At 40.3% G+C, this 18,405-nt stretch overlaps 1 protein-coding gene across 1 annotated transcript; it reads right to left on the bottom strand.

Annotated features, from left to right (window-relative positions):
* Nucleotides 1-810: 810 nt before the first annotated feature.
* Nucleotides 811-1,767, bottom strand: LOC147700571 (olfactory receptor 5AP2-like). Its single transcript, XM_086929126.1, has one exon. It carries the CDS (start codon nt 1,756-1,758, stop codon nt 811-813), a length of 948 nt encoding a protein of 315 aa, XP_086785252.1. The 5' UTR covers nt 1,759-1,767.
* Nucleotides 1,768-18,405: the final 16,638 nt, after the last annotated feature.

Genomic DNA, 18,405 nt, shown 5'->3' with positions numbered 1-18,405 from the left:
CACCGGCATTAAAATATGTATTTCAATCGCCCCAGGGTGCAGAGGCACAAGGGGTCCTCCTTTCTTTTCTCCCCACCAAGGTTTTCACGGAGGAGGGACCGCCATGAAAACCGTGGCTGAGAGGAAACTTATAATATGCTTGTCCCACTAAGCTTATGTCGGCCTCCTGACTGCTGCAACACCTCGAGGGAATGGCAGGTGCCTGGCAGCTGCGGCAGGGCAGTGGTGGTCCAACTGCCCTAATTATAATAGGGCTGTCGTAAGACCGCCACCGCTGTATCCCCACAAGCATGTCATTCTGTGGACTGCCAGACTCTTAATGGAGCCCTTAGGGAAGGCCTACAAATCAAAGCTGGTATTCGAGGTATGCTGAGACTGGCCATGCCCAATGATAGGCTGGATGCCATTTGTGCTCTGTAGAGGTGTACCTCTGCCTGATGAGAAAAGATGCATGTCCCATAGCCAAATTGACCTTTGTGGGACTCCACACCCCAAATATTTGGTGGCGCACCAGTATCAGATCTCTGTCAACTAGAAAAGAGTGGATCTAGTGGCACACCGTGCCTGTAGCCCCCACTTTGATTAAGGTCTTCATTAAAGTGTTGAAGTTTAGGTGGTGAAGGCGATTGAAAGATCTGAAAGCACCGCCTTTGACAAGCATGATGTTACAGCTGCATCCCAAAATTATGTTAGAGACAGGGACAACACAAAGACATTGCCATTAGGATTGGTATGTCTTATATAGCTCTATAGCTCTTGTGGTTGTTCTTTGGGGAGATGAGGCATATTGGGTTTATTTAGTCACACATCTTAATGCAGCATAGCATCTCTGTACCAGAATTTCTGTCTAATTTTTGTCACAGCTCTTTTTACATCCTGGTTTCTTAAACTGTAAACAATGGGATTCAACACAGGAATTACAACAGTAAACAATACAGCAAAGAACTTGTCTTTTTCCAGTGAAAGCCCTGATGTGGGTCTCATATACAGACCAAGCTCAGTCCCGTAGAACAAAACAACAGTAGTCAGGTGAGAAGAACATGTGGAGAATGATTTTTGCCTTCCTTTGGTAGAGGATATTTTCATAATATTTGAGATAATCAACACATATGAAGAAATTGTTAACATAAATGGACCCAATCCTGAAACCGCACCTAAACAAAAGGTTGCAATATTGATATAAAATGGATCCGAGCAAGAAAGTTTCAGAAGAGCAGTGAGATCACAAAAGAAGTGTTTGATTTCGTTGGATCCACAGAATGATGAATATAATATAAACAGAGTATGTGGAATGGTGTCCAGAAATCCAAGCATCCAGGAGGCAACGGCCAGCAACACCACAACTCTCTTGTTCATTATGGCTGTATATCTCAAGGGGTTGCATATAGCAACGTACCTGTCTAATGCCATGACTGAAAGTAAGAAAAACTCTGTGCTCAAGAAGGAAAAGCAAAGATAGAACTGAAGAATGCATGCAGAGAAGCTGATGGATTGGTCGCCTGTTGAACAGACTGACAACATTTTCGGAATTGTGACTGACGTGAAACTAATGTCAAGGAAAGACAAGTTCAAAAGAAAATAATACATGGGTGTTTGAAGTTGTTTGTCAAAACATATTATGGCAACAATGACAAGGTTTCCATGCAGAGTCATTATATATAGGAGTGAAAACATTATGACAATTGGGATCTGAAGAACAGGATTTTGTGATAGCCCCAGAATCAAAAACCCTGTTAAGGTTTGATTAAACAGTTCCATAACTCCAAAGCTTCTTGTTTATAGTTCTCTAGTTAGAATGAAGACCTGGGGATATAAGAAAACCACAACATTATGAGACGTGAATGAGATTTTATTTTCTGCAAGGTGTATTTTCAAATAAAAAGCTTTATTTCAGTTTGTAATCCACTGTTATAAAGTTAGAGAAGCAAAATATGCACATCTAGCACATGGTATAAAAAGCATCTAAATTCAACATAGGTATGCAGGTAAATGCATTTGTGGGCCCCAAATCCCAGTGCTGATCACAGAATCAGAACTGGCAAACCGTTGCTCTAGCAAACAACATTTTAGAACATGTACATTTTGGTGTGATAGAATCTTCAAAACAGCACATTTAAAATGAGTAATCGGTTTGTGGGAATTTAAGGTTGGTCCTGCCTGTAAATGTAGGTGACACTGAAAGACAGCAAGCTGGCATTAATTAAATGTGACTCTGTTAGCAATGCTGTGTTCAGAGCAGGACAAATCACAAATCTACTAACGGCAAACCAAATGTTTCTGTGGACTGCTCATCCACCTAAAAGGAGGAAAGCAACAACTTGGAAACCATCCAATCTTAACTAAGGATTGGCTCTGTGGAGTATGGCATACTATTCATTTCACAGCAGACAGCTGGAGCTGTCTATTGTACTGAAATGACTAGTAGTGCATGCCCATACATAACTACTTATTACCTGAAACCTTAGACATGCTGTGAACATGCATGGGCATGTCCAACAATTATACATGATTTTTGTCAAACTGATTGGTAATCCGAAAAACCTATCATCACTTTGCAGGGAAGGGGATTGTCTTCAATATCTAGAATTTAGAGCTGGCCATATAACACCATTTTTTTAGGGAAGAAGAGTACTTAACATTCATATTCAAGTAGGCAAATTTTTACCTGACTTATTTACATAAATTTCAGAGTTGATAAAGTGTGTCACTTGCTTGCATGAAACATTTCTGTTATTATTTTTAATGTCTCCTAAATGTATCACAAAGTTTGCCACACCACTACAAACAAGCATTGACAAAGTAATGAACATAAATGTGGCCCAATACCACATGTTATTTAAAACAACTGGACTAAATTCAACAGGATAAAATGGCTTTTGGTGTCAGTTTTATGTCACTTTCTCAAGACAGTAATCATTCATCTATTTAAGGAATATTGGCCGGGCCTAGTCTAGAGTTTGCTGTATGGACCAATGTTCCTCGGTCACAAAGGGACTAATCTAGCCATCAGGCTGCTAGATATCAGTCCATCATATTTAGGGATTGGCTTGACAGAACACCATCTGTCATGCTGAAATATGGTCCATCTGCTGAACCTCAGTTATACGTCCTCAGTCCCACATCTTTGAAAGATGGATACCACTCCATCAACATTGGTATGCATTGGCCATATCTAAACTGTCAGAATGGTACAGAGGGACACTTGTGATGGAGGACAGCAATGGCGGACTGGGTTTTCTAGAGCAGGTACATAAATCCACACACCCCTGATCAAAATCTACTCTCAAACACTGGCACAATACAAACCATTTACCACCCCCAACAGGAGCCACCAGCAGTAACTCTAAGGGGCTCATTAAGATGTCGGGCGTATCACCCCCGCCAGGCGGGCGGTAGCCATTGCTGGCCTGGCTGGGGCGATCCGCCCACCATCTGTCCCGGAATGACCACCCGCCATATTAGTATGGCTGGGGGGTCTGCGGCAGACGGAAAGACCGTACGCCGCTTTTCTGCACCGGTCGCCTTGCGACCGGGGCGGAAAAGGGTTTCTATGGTGGCGGTGTCTATCAGACACCGCCAGCCATAATACGATGGGACTTTTTAAATATCGCCACGGAAAGGCATGCGGAGTCTGCATTGGGGACCCTATGTGGTCCCCCATGGACTCCGGGGGGGTGGGGGGTACCTATGGTACCCCCCAGCAGTTTCATGCACAGCATGGAAGTGCACTGCATGCCTTCCTGCAATTGTGGTGGGCAGTGCTGAGTGCACCGCCCCCCACAATGGTAGGAATCCAGGATGCGCCCGCCACTGTGGCAGGCGCATCCTAATGCAAGGCACGGGACCCCCGCCCTTATGGCGGGCGGTCCCTGGTACCATGAGGATGGCGGGCGGGCAAAGTCCACCCGCCATCCGAATGGGGGCCTAAGCCTTTAGTTTTTTGGACAAACAGAGGTTTTCTTAAGAGCTCATTTTTTTCTTTGAGACTTTAGCAGTTGTTTAAAAGCATACGAATCATATATCACAGTAGTACCAGAATTAACATTTAGATTAGAAAATTCATAAGAAAATTGGTAAAGTAATTCCACAAGTGTGTTGTCCTGTAATAAAGCGTTATTGCATCTCCACCCATTGGTGCATGTATGCTGTGGTAGTAAATCAATGTGAGCTATAATTGTGGCAGTTCTCTCACAGAATATCAAACTCACAAATATCATGGGACATATATAAATATATATAGGTATAAGTATATACAATAAATTAAAAGCCATAACAAATAAACTGGAAACAATTTAAAACACACCAATTTCATTAAACATAAAAAGTAAACAATACATAAAAATTCCAATTTACTAAAGATATATTACACATAACAAACATTACTAATTGAAAATAATATTATTTAACATAACACAAAACAATTGTAATATTATAGATTTAAACAATATGAACAAAACCATAGAATAAGACATTTACTGAAGCCTCTCCAATCTCTAGAACACAAGAGAAATTGTTGGAATCAGGAGGGGTACAATTTACTATTCCCAATCTAGTTAGTGCAACAGTAGAGAAAGTGTTGGAATCAGGAGGGGTACTTGTTAGACTTGGCTGTCTCTAGTTGGCAGAGGTATACACTTCTGACAAACAGGGACTCACCTCCTCTAGTCAGGGCAAGGGGATCGCACACTTAGATAACCCCTGCTCACCCCCTTGGTAGCTTGGCAAAGCAGACAGGCTTATCTCAGAGGCAGTGCGTTAAGCATTTATGACCACATACAGTAATAAAGTGAATACACTACAAATGGACACGACACAGTAGTATTATAAAAATAAGGATGTTTATATAAGGCTTAGCACAAGACCAAATAACGACAAAAATATACCACAATCTTAATAAATACTCTTGGAAGGAAAAATAATAGTTCAAGCGTAGTTTCTTCTTAGCACAAAGTCTTTAGTAACAAAAGCAACTCTTCTTCTTTAAAACACAGTTCTTGGCAACAATGTAACTCACACACGAGTCACACGACGTCGAGGCAAAGTTAATCCAAAGGTTCGGCGTCGACCGCGAGGAGCGCTACGCCGAGCCCGGAGTCGAACAGAACCCCACAACACAGTACCTTGGAAAAGCGAAGCACGCGATGATCAGCGGCGTCGAGATGTCCGGCGTCGCGTCTTCGGCGTCGATCGAGCCTCGGAGTCGGGGCGCTCTGCAGCGGCGTCGACAGATGTCAGGCAGGAGCAGCGCTCACAAGGCGAAGCAGGATACGGCGTCGTCGTCGATGTCGATGATGATGTTGCAAGAGTGAGCAGCGCTCACGGCGTCGAGAGGGCTCGGAGTCGATGCGATCAGCGGCGATGCAGACACAGGGTCACTTGGAGCTGGAGCCGAACTCGCTACTCACTGGCATCGCTACTGGCGTCGATCGGGCCCGGCGGCCGGTGTCGAGGAAGCGGGACACTGGAGCCGTTACTCACGATGTCGAGCTGGATTCGGCGGCGTCCGTCGGCGTCGAGATTGCTGGATTCTTTCAGAGGTGCTGGATTTTCAGGTTCCAGCAACAAGCACTTTTAGCAAATAAATGAAGTCCTTTAGCCCTGTGAGTTCAACAGGAGGCTGGCACTCTTCCAACCCTTGGAGATTTTCTTTAGCAAAGTCTGAGAGTACACACACAGTTCCTCTCTCCTGGTTCCTTGGCAAAAATAAAGAAGCACTGCAGGATTCCCCCCAGCAAACAGCACTCTGGCAGAAGGGGTAGGCAAGTCCTTGGATCAGCAGGCTTCTTGTCCTTGGTTCAGGTTTCCTTGTCAGAAGTGATCTAAATTCTTGGTTCAGGGGTCCTTCTCTTATACCCCTTTTTGGCTTTGATCCCTTTGTCCATGCAGGGAAATTCCCCCCATCCTGGGTTTGTTGTGGGTGTAGCCAGGCAGAGGCACCTGGCCTATTCACTGTGCAGGGCAGGGTCCTCAGACGCCCAGCAGGAGGGGGAGCCAGCATTGTCACTGGCAGGAGCAGAGCTATCAGTCGCCCGGCAGGAGGTGGAGCCAGCATTGTAACAGGCAGGGCAGGCTATCAGGAACTACTCTCCCCCTACTCTTAATGCAAATGCACCACTCATCCCACACTGGCTCATTCAGAACTCTGGAGCCACCCAGCCCCTGTCACACACACACCAAACCAGCAGAAACCAGAAATAGTTAGACAAGAAAATAGCCACTTTCTAAAAGTGCTATTTTCAAACCCAGAGTCCAAAAACCATCTACACAAATGGATGCGTTATTAAACTCCGAGTTCAGGGATACCAAACTCGACATTGCACCATGCTCCCCGAGCCAGCTAGGATTATAGCATTAATAATCCTGGCAGCCCATTCTAACTAATGGAGAGCAGGTAACCTCGCAATAGTGAAAAACGAATATGGCTGTGATTCACTATTAGGACATGCCAACCTAGTCAGGCTTGTCCTACCTTATGCTTACAATGCACCCTGCCCATGGGCCTACCATAGGGGTGACTAACATGAAGTTAAGGGAAGGTTTAGGGACTGGCAAGTAGGTGTACTTACGCAATCTGCGTGACAGTACCAGACTGCACGTAGGTCTAGCAATGGCAGACCTGGAGACATACTTTTACGAGGCCGCTCTTGTGGGTGGCACAACATGTGCTGCAAGCCCACGAGCATCATTTGTATTTACAAGCCCTGGCACTCCTGGTACAACAGTGCACTAGACTAGGGACTGACAGTAAACCAATTAAGCCAAACATGGAATTCAATTAATACAGTAATTTCACATAGGGAGCACTTGCACTGTGGCACTGATCAGCAGTAGCACAGTGCCCAAAGCAATACACCAGCAAAAACATCGTAAACAGAGGAGGCAAACAGAAAAAAATGGAGAAGAGACTCAGGCCAATGATGTCAGGTCTAACAGTACTAATTACTATTCCCACTGTAGTCAGTGTAACAGTAAGGACAGTCTTCGATTGCAGTGTGGTAAAATTTACTTTTCCAACTCCTGTGCAACAGTAGGGAAAGCGTTGGATTCAGGATGGGTACAAATTACTATTCCCACTCTAGTCAGTGCAACAGTAAGGACAGTGTTCCATTGCAGAGTGATAACATTTACTATTCTCACTCTTTTCTATGTAACAGTAGGGAAAGTGTTGGATCACAGAGGGGTAAAATGTACTATTCCCACTCCAGTCTGTGCAACAGTAGAGAGAGTAGTTCACTTCAAACAAATAAAGTGTTTTAACAACTGCTTTAAATAACAACAAATTCAAATATTTAAATTTAAAATATATCAATAACTTAGGGGCTCATTGCGATGGCGGGCCCTCCGCCATCGGACAGCGTTTTCCCCCCCGCCAAATTAGGATGACAGAGGTAATCTGACTGCGACCATGGCGGGCGCAAAGACCGCCCACCAGGGATCCGCAAAAAGCAATTGTTCAGAAAAATGGTGGTTGTCCCTATCTGGCACCGCCCGCCATATTAAGATGCTGCATCCTCGCCAGCCAGTGTATGGTGGTGCATTTGTAGGCCCATTGCAGGTCCCCTGGTGTGCGGGGTGTTGGGGTACACTGGTACCCCCTACATTCCATGAACTAAGTGGCACTGCTTGGTGCCTGCCACATAGTGCAGGAAAATGCAGGACATGGTTTTTTAGCATTGGGGCGGGTGCTGCAGCCAGCAGCACTCGCTGCAATGTTAAACAGCTGTGATGTGACCGTAATCTGTGGTGCGGGACCGCCGCCTTACAGACGGGTGTCTCAGTCACCGCAACAACAACGAGCACCTAATATATATTTGAAAAATATCTTAACTACTAAGGGCCCGATTCCGATCTGCGTTGGAAATCCCTCTGACCAAGCCGGATCCGGTGTGCTTTCCGAACATGCCGGACTCCTGCAGTCCGACCGAGCGAGTACGATGCGTCCGCATGCTGCCGGACTCGGTTTTGTCGGACTTCCATAGAAGTCAATGGGAGCCAGTTGTACGGTGCGTACATGGGCTCCCATTGACTGAATGAGTACATCTAGCACAAAGGCACCCGATACAGTGGACACACATCTGTGACATCTGCACCGTACATGCCTTTGTTGGGGAGACCCTTGGGTCTCCCTTGTGTCGGAGTCGTAAGGCTGCGGGTGACAGGTGGTCCGACGCAGACCCCCAAAGGCAACTTCCCGGATGGTTTGTGAGCCGGAAACTTCGGCTCGCACCGGCTGTCCGAAGCCTGCATCGTACTGGCTTGGTCGTAAATTGCATCCATTGCACGGCACGGTTTGCTTACGGACAAGACGTACGGAGCGGTTCAGACCCGGAAACGATTCGGTCAGTGAATTTCGCGTTGCTCGCATCGTACTTGCTCCCTCATACAGCTGTACGAGTCGGGCGGAAAACACGCATACGGCTCGTACTTTGTCCGTCTGGATCGCGTTCGATGCTCTTCCGAGCGAGATCCGAATCAGGCCCATAGTGCACATAATTAATGATCAATTAAACAATTATTAACAATTAACTAATAATAATCAATTATAGCGAATGAATGTCCCACGCTTTACCCCTACAAACACAGCAACGCGCATCTCCATATAAGTTAAAAAATGACTTAATTACGAAATGTACATGATTAGTTATCAATTAAATAAATATTAATAATTAATATGAATTATTCAATATTAGCATTAATTTCCTTTACACCCTTTAGCCCTACAAAAACCACAAGCTACAACAAAAATATTAATATAAACTTAAATTAATTACAGAATTTACATAAATAAATATAAATTAAATACTTAATATTAATTAATGTATCATTAAATTATTATCATTGAATTGCTTCCACCCTATACACATACAAGCCCCCAAGACCACACCTAAAACTAAACATAATTTAAAAAATCTGAATTACACAATTAATGTAATTAATTATCGATTAAATATTTAATATTTTATTAATAATCAATTATAATGAATGTACTTCCCACCCTGTACCCATTTAAACCTCACAACCTGCTATGGCTCTAAAAATATAATAACTAATAAATGACATTTAAACACAAAAAATGTACACAATATATTATAAAAATGTTAACAATAATTAAACAAATAATTTATAACATATCAATTAAAATATATACTAAAATACATTAAAATAATTAAAAGCAATATTACTAATTATATTTTTGTAATCAATGTTAATAACATAGATATTTTTAACATCGATATTAACAACATAGATATTTTTAACAATATTATTTACCTTAAAATCGATATTCTTGTCCACGATATTTTTGCACATGTTATGTGTGCATCACAATATTTCAAGCTCAATATTTCTGCTACTCAATATTTTTTTCCTTGATATGTTGTCTGATACCAGCCTGGGCATGATCAGAGCTTGTAAAAGATTGTGATGGGCAAAATATAGTCAATCCTGTAGTTCGAATGATGTCCAGAGGATTAACAGGTAAATTCCATACTATCAGTTTGTAAAGTCCTCTAGACATCATTCAAACCTCGAGAGTAAATATACTTTGTGAAGATTTTTGCATTTTGTTTGGAATATAGTTGAACTGAGAGCGTTGATCAAAAAAAGGGTCCGAAAGTTGATTGCAGTCCCATCCTACACTAAACTTATTGTGTGTATGAAAGCAATAAAATAGAAAAGTTATCTCAGAAAAGCTGCACCCGTAGGACCATAAACATTCCATATAGAGATTAGGACATTACTAATATTTGGCGTCAAAAGAAGTCCTCTACTCTCATCATCTTGGACTTCTTCGTAGGTGTCTACAGATAAATATTTATAAAACAAAATAATGGCACAGTTTTTATGTTTAGTAGTCGGAGAACAGGGAACATGCCCACCCATTGTCTCTTAAAGAAATCATATCTTTTTACTAACTGTTGCATTTCTTGCAGCAGAGCAATTTAATACTTAAACCTAGATAAATGTATCTTAACACACTTTCTTAATAGGGTTAAGCAGGTGTTATACAATCAGGAGAGAATGAATATAAATCAACTTGAAAGTTCACAGTTTAGACAAAATAGGAGTTCATCCAAAAGGCAATCACACAGGAATACTTAAGAAATCTATAAGAATAGGCCGAGTGGACAATGAAAGAGAGAGAAAGGATAGAATAGAAGAAAAAAGCATAAAGAGGTGAAATAGAAAAGGAGAAAGATGCAAGAGATTTCTGCGAACTTCCATTTGTTTAAGTAGAAGAGATTGCAACAAGCCAAAAGACTTTACCCACGTGGGCATAGAGAAAACAGGAGAACAGTTGTACTAAACATGGAGGGTAGCAGAGCGTACATGTGGAGGACATCCAGGGACTCACCACCCCAGAAAAAGAAGACAGCTATAAAATAAAGTCAGCTAAGGTATAGATTGGATAGACCTTTGGGTGACATACAAAAATGTTATGTACATGAACACCTACCAATACAAGGATGAAATTTGCGTACATTGATGTGTGTATATCTAGGGAGACAATAAAAATCAAGACTACAGAACACAACGATCCAAACTCAAAGGCATACAGAGGACCTGTAAGGACAAAGAGAATAAAGTCATTGCACACACTGCATGACAGAAAAGCAAAAACAAACAAACATACTTTGAAGAAATATATAGTAAAGCTTAACAATAGCATGACAAACAAGTTCAGTCTTTCCAGGATTCATTGCCTCTACTTTATGAGTATGGATGAACTTCTTTAGCCTTTCTGGATTTTCAAATGTGTAGGATCTGTCTTTGGTTCGTAAATTTAAATAGACATGGGTGAATGAGGATAAAACAAGCATGCATGAATCGCACTGTAAGGCAAAGGTCCAGAAACTCCTTCTGTTGAAGAGCCGTTGAATGAACTACATCCTTTGCAAAGAATATCCACTGACCTGGCCATAAAATTGGCTTGCACTATTTTGAGGCTGAGAACCCCATCATGAGGTCTGCGTATTGTTGAATGTTTAGCAATAATATCCCGGGGGTGAGCAGAGTTGGATTTGGAATGGTGAGCTGTGGGAAACAAATCATGTTGAGTTCTCCATTCCTTCAGAAAGGCCACAAATTCTACAATTATTATGTCTATTAATGTATTCCAAGCCCTCAGTGTGCCTTTTAAGCTAGAAGATTTCCTTCAACATGGAGTCCACTCAAGCCATAGCATCTTGGGTGCCACTGATGCTTTGTTCGATGTGAGACGCTCTAGTGTCCACATTTGACCATTTTGCCTCAATTCTTTGAAGTGTGGCATTAGTTTCAAATATGAAAGGTTAGAAATTTGTAATTTCATCCATTAAATCCTTCAGAGTGAGAGGCAATGGAGATTTAGTTGGAGACCCTGATCTTTTTTGCCCATTGTTAAGACATTACCAGTTTGGGTCCTACGGGATGTAACTGAAGGAATGGGAGATGAAGAGTGTTTAGATGTAGATGGCAGCTCACTTTCCATAGTTAACAAAGTATGCCCACTACTTGTATATGAAAAGACAAGTCATAATTAATACATCACTGGAAGCAATGGAATGAGGACCTGATTGGATGTGACAATGTACTTAACACTTTGCTGTCTTGTGGTGAGATACTGTAGAAGCAATGACCAAGAACTTTGTCAGAAAAAGTCAGTTATAGAAGGTGAAACCCAATTTCATATGAGCTCCCATTAAAAATAAACCATTTAGACTAATGGTGTCACAGTATCCTGCAGAACCTGGGGGTTCAAGGTGTATCTACAACTGGTTCTGTTGGGAAGTGCTATATTTCTTTATAACAAACCTTATTTATCTCCTGATTGACTAGGAATTGGCAACTGAATGGTACAACAAATAAGTAGAAAATCAAAATGACAGAAAAATAGATTCAAACAGTATATTATCAATCACATATCGGGAAGCATCACAAATAATGACGAATGAAAAGTAACAACCTAGGACATTTGGCGGTACAAATCATATATGGATCAAAAAAGATGTAAAAGTAAACTACAGCTGGCTAAAATACAGGCTTTTATTAAACAATTAACACAATTAAAAAAATCATTCATATAACATCAAATGACAATTATAAAATCAAATTATATACTTGACAATTACACATAATAAATTCATAAACAGTTTTTTTAAAAATATAGGGATAAGTGGCATGAAAATTCGGTCTCTACGCGCGTTTCGGCGGCCAGCGCCTTCTTCCTGGAGCAGCCACACAATATCTACAAAGTCAAGATGCATAAAATATAAATTATATCAATTCCAACTCACAGATTAAAAACAAGTTTCTAAACATTCTCATTAAGTAAAAAGAGGAGTTTTAAATTTTTAGCAGCTGTAGAGAAAGAAAGGACAACTTAATAGTTTACATATGTCTTGTCATTTCCTTAAAGAATTAGTTCTGTCTATTTGTAGGTTGAAGAGTTTAGAGAAAAAGGTAAATGCCATTGATGGGCATTTGTGTAAAAATGTTTTCTCTGTAAGTTATCATTTATCATTGGCACATTCTATATTAGTCTATGTTGGGATTTCTAGAGGTATTCAGGAGGTACAGAGTGGGGTAACCAATATCCAATATTACACAATAGATACAAGAAATTTTAATTTGATTAATGGTATTCCTATGTCTCAGACTGCAGGGGTAAGCTTTTATATTAGATGGTCTGATACTTACTACTGGTTCGTTTTATCAAAGAGTTGCTTTAAGATAAATTTTCGTTCTCTCATTCGAAATCTTTTGATGGTAAATAGATTAAAACTGAGGATAGAAAGGACAATACTATGTTTATCTGATAATTATAATTCGCAATCCAAATTAGGTGTGTATTTCGGTGATAATTTTACCTGATTTTTTCGATGATTAGATAGTTAATCCCGCCAACCGGAACCCTTTTATGATGGTCTTGGATAAAATTCGTTCTTGGGTATTTCTGGATTCCCAATTGATGTCATAGTTGGGAGAATAAACATAATGGACGCTTAGGCGTTTTATTTATTATCAGCTTCTTTTCTTATATAGAGAAGATCCATCTCATTGTTTAACATAATTATTTGCAATGCATAGATTAACGCTATTATTCTTACCTCCTAGACTTTATCTAGTTTACTTTGGGTTTGGTCAAATAGACTTCAAATTGATAGTTGGTCTATTGTTGGTATATTTTTCTTAAGGATCTGATAACCTGGGGAGGTACATGAATATTATGATCAGTGGTTAAACATATGTTGTATCTATAGAGGTAACTACGTTCCTTCTAATAATACACCATGTCTTACCTAAAAAGAAGAAGGATGCTTGTCTTTTTCAGGTTTCAGGTGTAGGAAGGATGTTAGTCCTTAGGTGTGTTCAGAGCAAAGTTTAAAAGATCTCCCTGCCTATGGATTTAAAAAATAAAATAAAGGGAGAAAGGTGTCACTAGAAGTTAATTACTAACATCTACTGTTACTCCTCTCTTAAGTGATCTATTTTTAGGGGCTTGTGGTGAGGATCATACCTGTAACTGGTCGGCAAGGCTCCCTATGTCCGGTGGCGGGATGCGACGTCTTGATGAGCGGCAAGCGCGGGAAAAAATAAAGGTCAGTGGCCTGTTTCCCAGCGCTAGTATTTATATAGTCCTTAAATACTCTAAATTGTTTGCACCTGCAATCACGTAGCCAGAACGTGAGGGTGCGGAATTGCGGAGTTTTAATTTAGAAGCAGCGGAGTTTAGAGAGTTCTTATTTGATTGGGTCTGCTAAGGAAGCGGAGTTTCATATACTCGCATTTGATTGGCATACGCTCGTTCAGTACTTGTAATTGGTTATTCTCATGTTTGAGAAGCACAGCAATGTTTACATTTTTGTCAAAGTTATAATATGCGCTGTTTTTCTAAGCATCTGCAAGAAGGAGCGTTCGGAATGGCTCCTTTTAGTGAATGTTTTTATGGTTTATATCTCTAACATGGAAGTATGGTACATCGCTAGTATTTATATAGTCATTAAGTACTCTAAATTGTTTGCATCTGCAATCACGTAGCCAGAACGTGAGGGTGCGGAGTTGCGGAGTTTAAATTTAAAAGTAGCGGAGTTTAGAGAATTCTTATTTGATTAGGTCTGCTAAGGAAGCGGAGTTTCGTATACTCGCATTTGATTGGCGTACGCTCGTTCAGTATTTGTAATTGGTTATTCTCATGTTTGAGAGGCATGGCAATGTTTACATTTTTGTCAAAGTTATAATATGCGCTGTTTTTCTAAGTATCTGTAAGAAGGAGCGTTCGGAATGGCTCCTTTTAGTGAATGTTTTTATGGTTTATATCTCTAACATGAAGGTATGGTACATTGATGGCAGTGAAGAGATATATGCTTTAAAGAACTAATGGTTGACTCGATGGTTCAGCGTGAGATCATATTTTCAATTCTTTTTCAAAGCTCGCGTTTAAAGTGGAACTATTTTGTTTTCGGGGTGATCGGTTAGGGAACTGGATGAAGTTGTTGTCAATGTCTTATTTTAACATATCGATATTAAATTATATGTGGTATATCTGATTTTATTTAAAAAAAATTTAAAAATATCTAGCGTGGAAGATGTGATATCTATGTTGCGTTACAAAGATATATGTACATCAAACCACTATTAGACGACAATGGGTGACTTCGCGTAAGGTCTTCCTTTCGATCTTATTACTAAGTCGCGTTAAGGCCGGGCTGTTTTTCTTTTCAGATGGTGGGAGTATGCAATAAGGGAAGTCTTTGTCCACATTTCAGTCTTACACATAGATATTGACTTAGACTGTGGTAATAAGGTTGGATTACTTCTATCTTAGTATTTATGATTTACAGTTTTGATTTCTAAATTAGTCCGGTGTATGTTATATTTTCGGGGGACTATGGTTGTTAATCTATGTAGGAGATTCAAGAAAAATTGATGAATATGTGGTGGATATGGGGTCTACTGTTTAACCTATGTGACTAAACTAACGGAGCACTATCTTATAGTTATATGGATATAAATGTGTGTCACTTATATATTTGGGTTATTTACTTTAAAGAATTGCGTGTTCCCACGGGATTTCGCTGTTTAGGCTTTGTCTAAAGGTGTTGAAGACAAAAATCCAAAAAACTTCTCGTTTCTTGCGGATAGATGTGCCTCCTTTTGAGTCTGGAACGTGGATCTTCTCTAAAATTCTCCATTTAAAATCAATAGCGCTGTGCCCTTTATCTAGGAAGTGTTTGACCATTGGGCATACAGTTTTTCTGGTTCTTATCGCCGAACGATGTTCATTTAGGCGTGTTTGAATAGCTCTCGAGGTCTCACCTATGTATCCTTGGAGACATGGACATTGTATGAAGTAGAATACGTTATTTGTTTTACAACTCCACATTTCCTTTGCCTTGGTTCTGTGGCCATTGTGCTCAAATTCTTCACCTAACAGGATGCTATTACATGAGTTGCACGATGAGCATGGAAAAGTTCCTTTTAATGGGTGGTTGGTTAGAATTGAACGTTGGTTTAGGGCAACTTTTTGGGAGCTATTCATAAAACGAGAGTGAACAATGAATTCTTTTAGATTTTTGTTTCTTTTGTGAGCAAAAATCGGTTTCATCAGTTTCTGATCATTTGTACAGTTACTATTTAATATATGCCAATTTGAATTTATGACATGTCTTATTTTTTCGTTTATTGTTGAATGCCTTGTTATGCATACTATTTGGTCATTGGGTTTAGTGGTTTTTGTTCTGAGTAAGCAGTCCCTATCGTAATACCGAGCTCGTTTATATGATTCTCTTATTAGTCGGTGTGGGTAGCCTCTCTCAATAAATTTAGTTCTCATCACTGCTGCTTGTTTATCGAAGTCTTTTATATTTGTACAATTACGTCTAACACGTAAGAACTGTGAAAAGGGGATGCTATTTTTCTGAGTCCGAGGGTGGAAACTTTGGTAGTGGAGTAGGGTGTTTCTTGCCGTAGGCTTTATGTGGAGGTCTACTTCCAGGGTTCCTTCATTGTCTAAAATTTCTATATCCAGAAATTCGACTTTCTTGTTGCTAACATGAGAAGTGAAGTTTAAGTTAGGATTCGCTCCATTTATCCATTGCAGGAATTCGTGGAGATTCTCTCTCCCATCAGTCCAGACAAAAAAGATGTCATCAATATATCTGGACCAATGGGAGACAGACTCATAGAAAGGGGCAACTTCATTATGGATAAATTCTTTCTCAAATGCTGCCATAAAGATGTTGGCTACTGATGGGGCTACTGAAGCCCCCATGCTTACGCCCTTGACTTGGCGGTATAAATGATTGCCGAATTCGAAAACATTCTCCGTCAAAACAATTTCTAGACATTTAAGTAGGAATTCTTTTGGGCATGGTATTTGGTGAAGATCAATGAACCAACTTGTGGTTGTTAGTGCGTCTGTCAAGGGAATATTGCTATACAGGGACTCGACGTCCATTGTGACCAATAATTCGTTATTTGAATTGAAGGGAATTCCTTCGATTTTTTGGATTATATGTCCTGTGTCTCGAATGTAGGATTCGATCTTGGGGACAAAAGGACGTAAATAGTTATCCACGTATTTGGAAAGTGGCTCAGTTGGTGTTCCTATTGTAGAAACTATGGGTCTATATGGGGGATTGTTAGCATCTTTATGGATCTTTGGTAGACCATAAATGCAGGCAATTTTTCCTTGGTGATGGTTCAGATAGTCATATTCTTTCGCACTGATTAAGCCATCTTCCTGAGCAGTTTTGGTTAGAGACATAATTCTTTTAGATATTTTAATTGTGGAGTGAGATTTGAGAGGAACATAGAATGTGGGGTCATTCAGCATTTTTAACATATTGGCTTCGTATTGTAGGGTATCTACAATTACTATCCCTCCACCTTTATCACATCCTTTAATGGTAAGGTCTTTGTTGTTAGAAAGGGATATTAGAGCCTGATGTTCTTCTTTCCCTAGGTTGTAAATAGGTTTGGGAATGAATCTAAGTGCTTGATCTAATTTTTTTAGGACTACTAATTCGAAAGTGGCTACTTCTGGCCCTAGTTGTTCAAGACCCGGACAGAAGGTGGATGGGAGGCAAAGCGGTTTGACGAGGGAGTTTTCCTCGTCTGATGCAGTATTTGAGGCAAAGAATTTTTTTAGGCGAATTTTACGAAAGAAGGAAATAATATCGCAGTACAGTTCAAACAAATTGACTGTAGAGTGTGGGACATAAGATAAGCCTTTAGATAGTAAATTTGTACTATGTGCATCTAGCTCTAATTTGGCTAGGTTAAAGATAGGAATTATATGCCCTGCTTCCAATACTGTCTGCTTCTGGTTTCTCGGACAAATTGGGGTTCTTCCTGTTGGTGGTGGTGCTGCGGTTGGTAGTTGCCTCTCGGTTGACCTTGGAAATGAACTCTGGGGCGTCCCCGACGTCCCCCGCGGTTCCCTAAAAAAGGCTGCCTGCGATTCCCTCTATTGGATGTTTGATTATAGAGTAAATCAGAATCATAGTAACCTTCATTGCTTTCATTTTCAGAATCAGAAGTTTCTGAAAAGGTGTTTACCCGTTGGTTCTGTTGTTGGTGTTCATTATTTTCAGTGGTGTAATGATTCTGTTGGTAGAAATCAGATCTTAAATAGGGGTATGTGTTTTCAATGGTGGCATATCTCTTGTCCTTCAACAATTTATCATTTTTTCTTTTTTCTAGATAGCTCGTAAATGATTCTATTTCTTTATTACATTCCTCTATTTTCTTTTTGGCTTCTTCTATGTTACCTATTTGTTTGAGCTTGGTTTCTAATTCTTCTACCTCGGACCTTACTTCTGCTGCTAATTCTTTTGCGGTCTCAACGATGAGCATCATAAGGTCCCTTGAGCATCTACTAGCGATTCTGCTCCATTTATCTAAAAAGGCTTTATAATGGACAAATAGACCCGGGATGTTTCTCACCCTGAGGCCCATGGGGATAATGCCTAGCCTGAGATAGGCCAGCATAAATTCCCCATGTGCTTCAATTCTTTTAAGTTTCTTTTTTAGGTCTAATAGTTTTTTAGTATCATCGTTGTGTAGATTGGAGTTTGAGGTTGAAGTTCCAAACGTAGAGGATATACCTACGAGTGTTTCAAATTCTTCGTCTGTAAAGCCGAAGGTTTTTTGAAGTGCCATACTAATGTCGAATTAGGATCTGATAAGTAATAAATTTAAATGACAGCGATTAAGTAAGAAAATGACAAGAAGAAGGGTATGATGTATTAAGATAATACTGAGGAATCGCCCTGCACAGACAAGCTGTGGGAAAATCAATGTGTATGTATCAAGGACCCCCTGAATTAACGAATCTTACAATTCCTAGGCCAGGGAAATAAGCACGAATGAAAAGTAACAACCTAGGACATTTGGCGGTACAAATCATATATGGATCAAAAA

The sequence above is a fragment of the Lissotriton vulgaris genome, chromosome 7 (assembly GCF_964263255.1).
Source record: "Lissotriton vulgaris chromosome 7, aLisVul1.2, whole genome shotgun sequence".
NCBI classification, from domain to species: Eukaryota; Metazoa; Chordata; class Amphibia; order Caudata; family Salamandridae; genus Lissotriton; species Lissotriton vulgaris.
The sequence above is the reverse complement of the archived record's forward strand: the minus strand, read 5'-3'. Positions and strand labels throughout refer to the sequence as shown.

What these genes read in the sequence shown, in the direction of transcription:
- LOC147700571 (XM_086929126.1), bottom strand. Translation starts at nt 1,758, where the DNA reads ATGGAACTGTTTAATCAAACCTTAACAGGGTTTTTGATTCTGGGGCTA.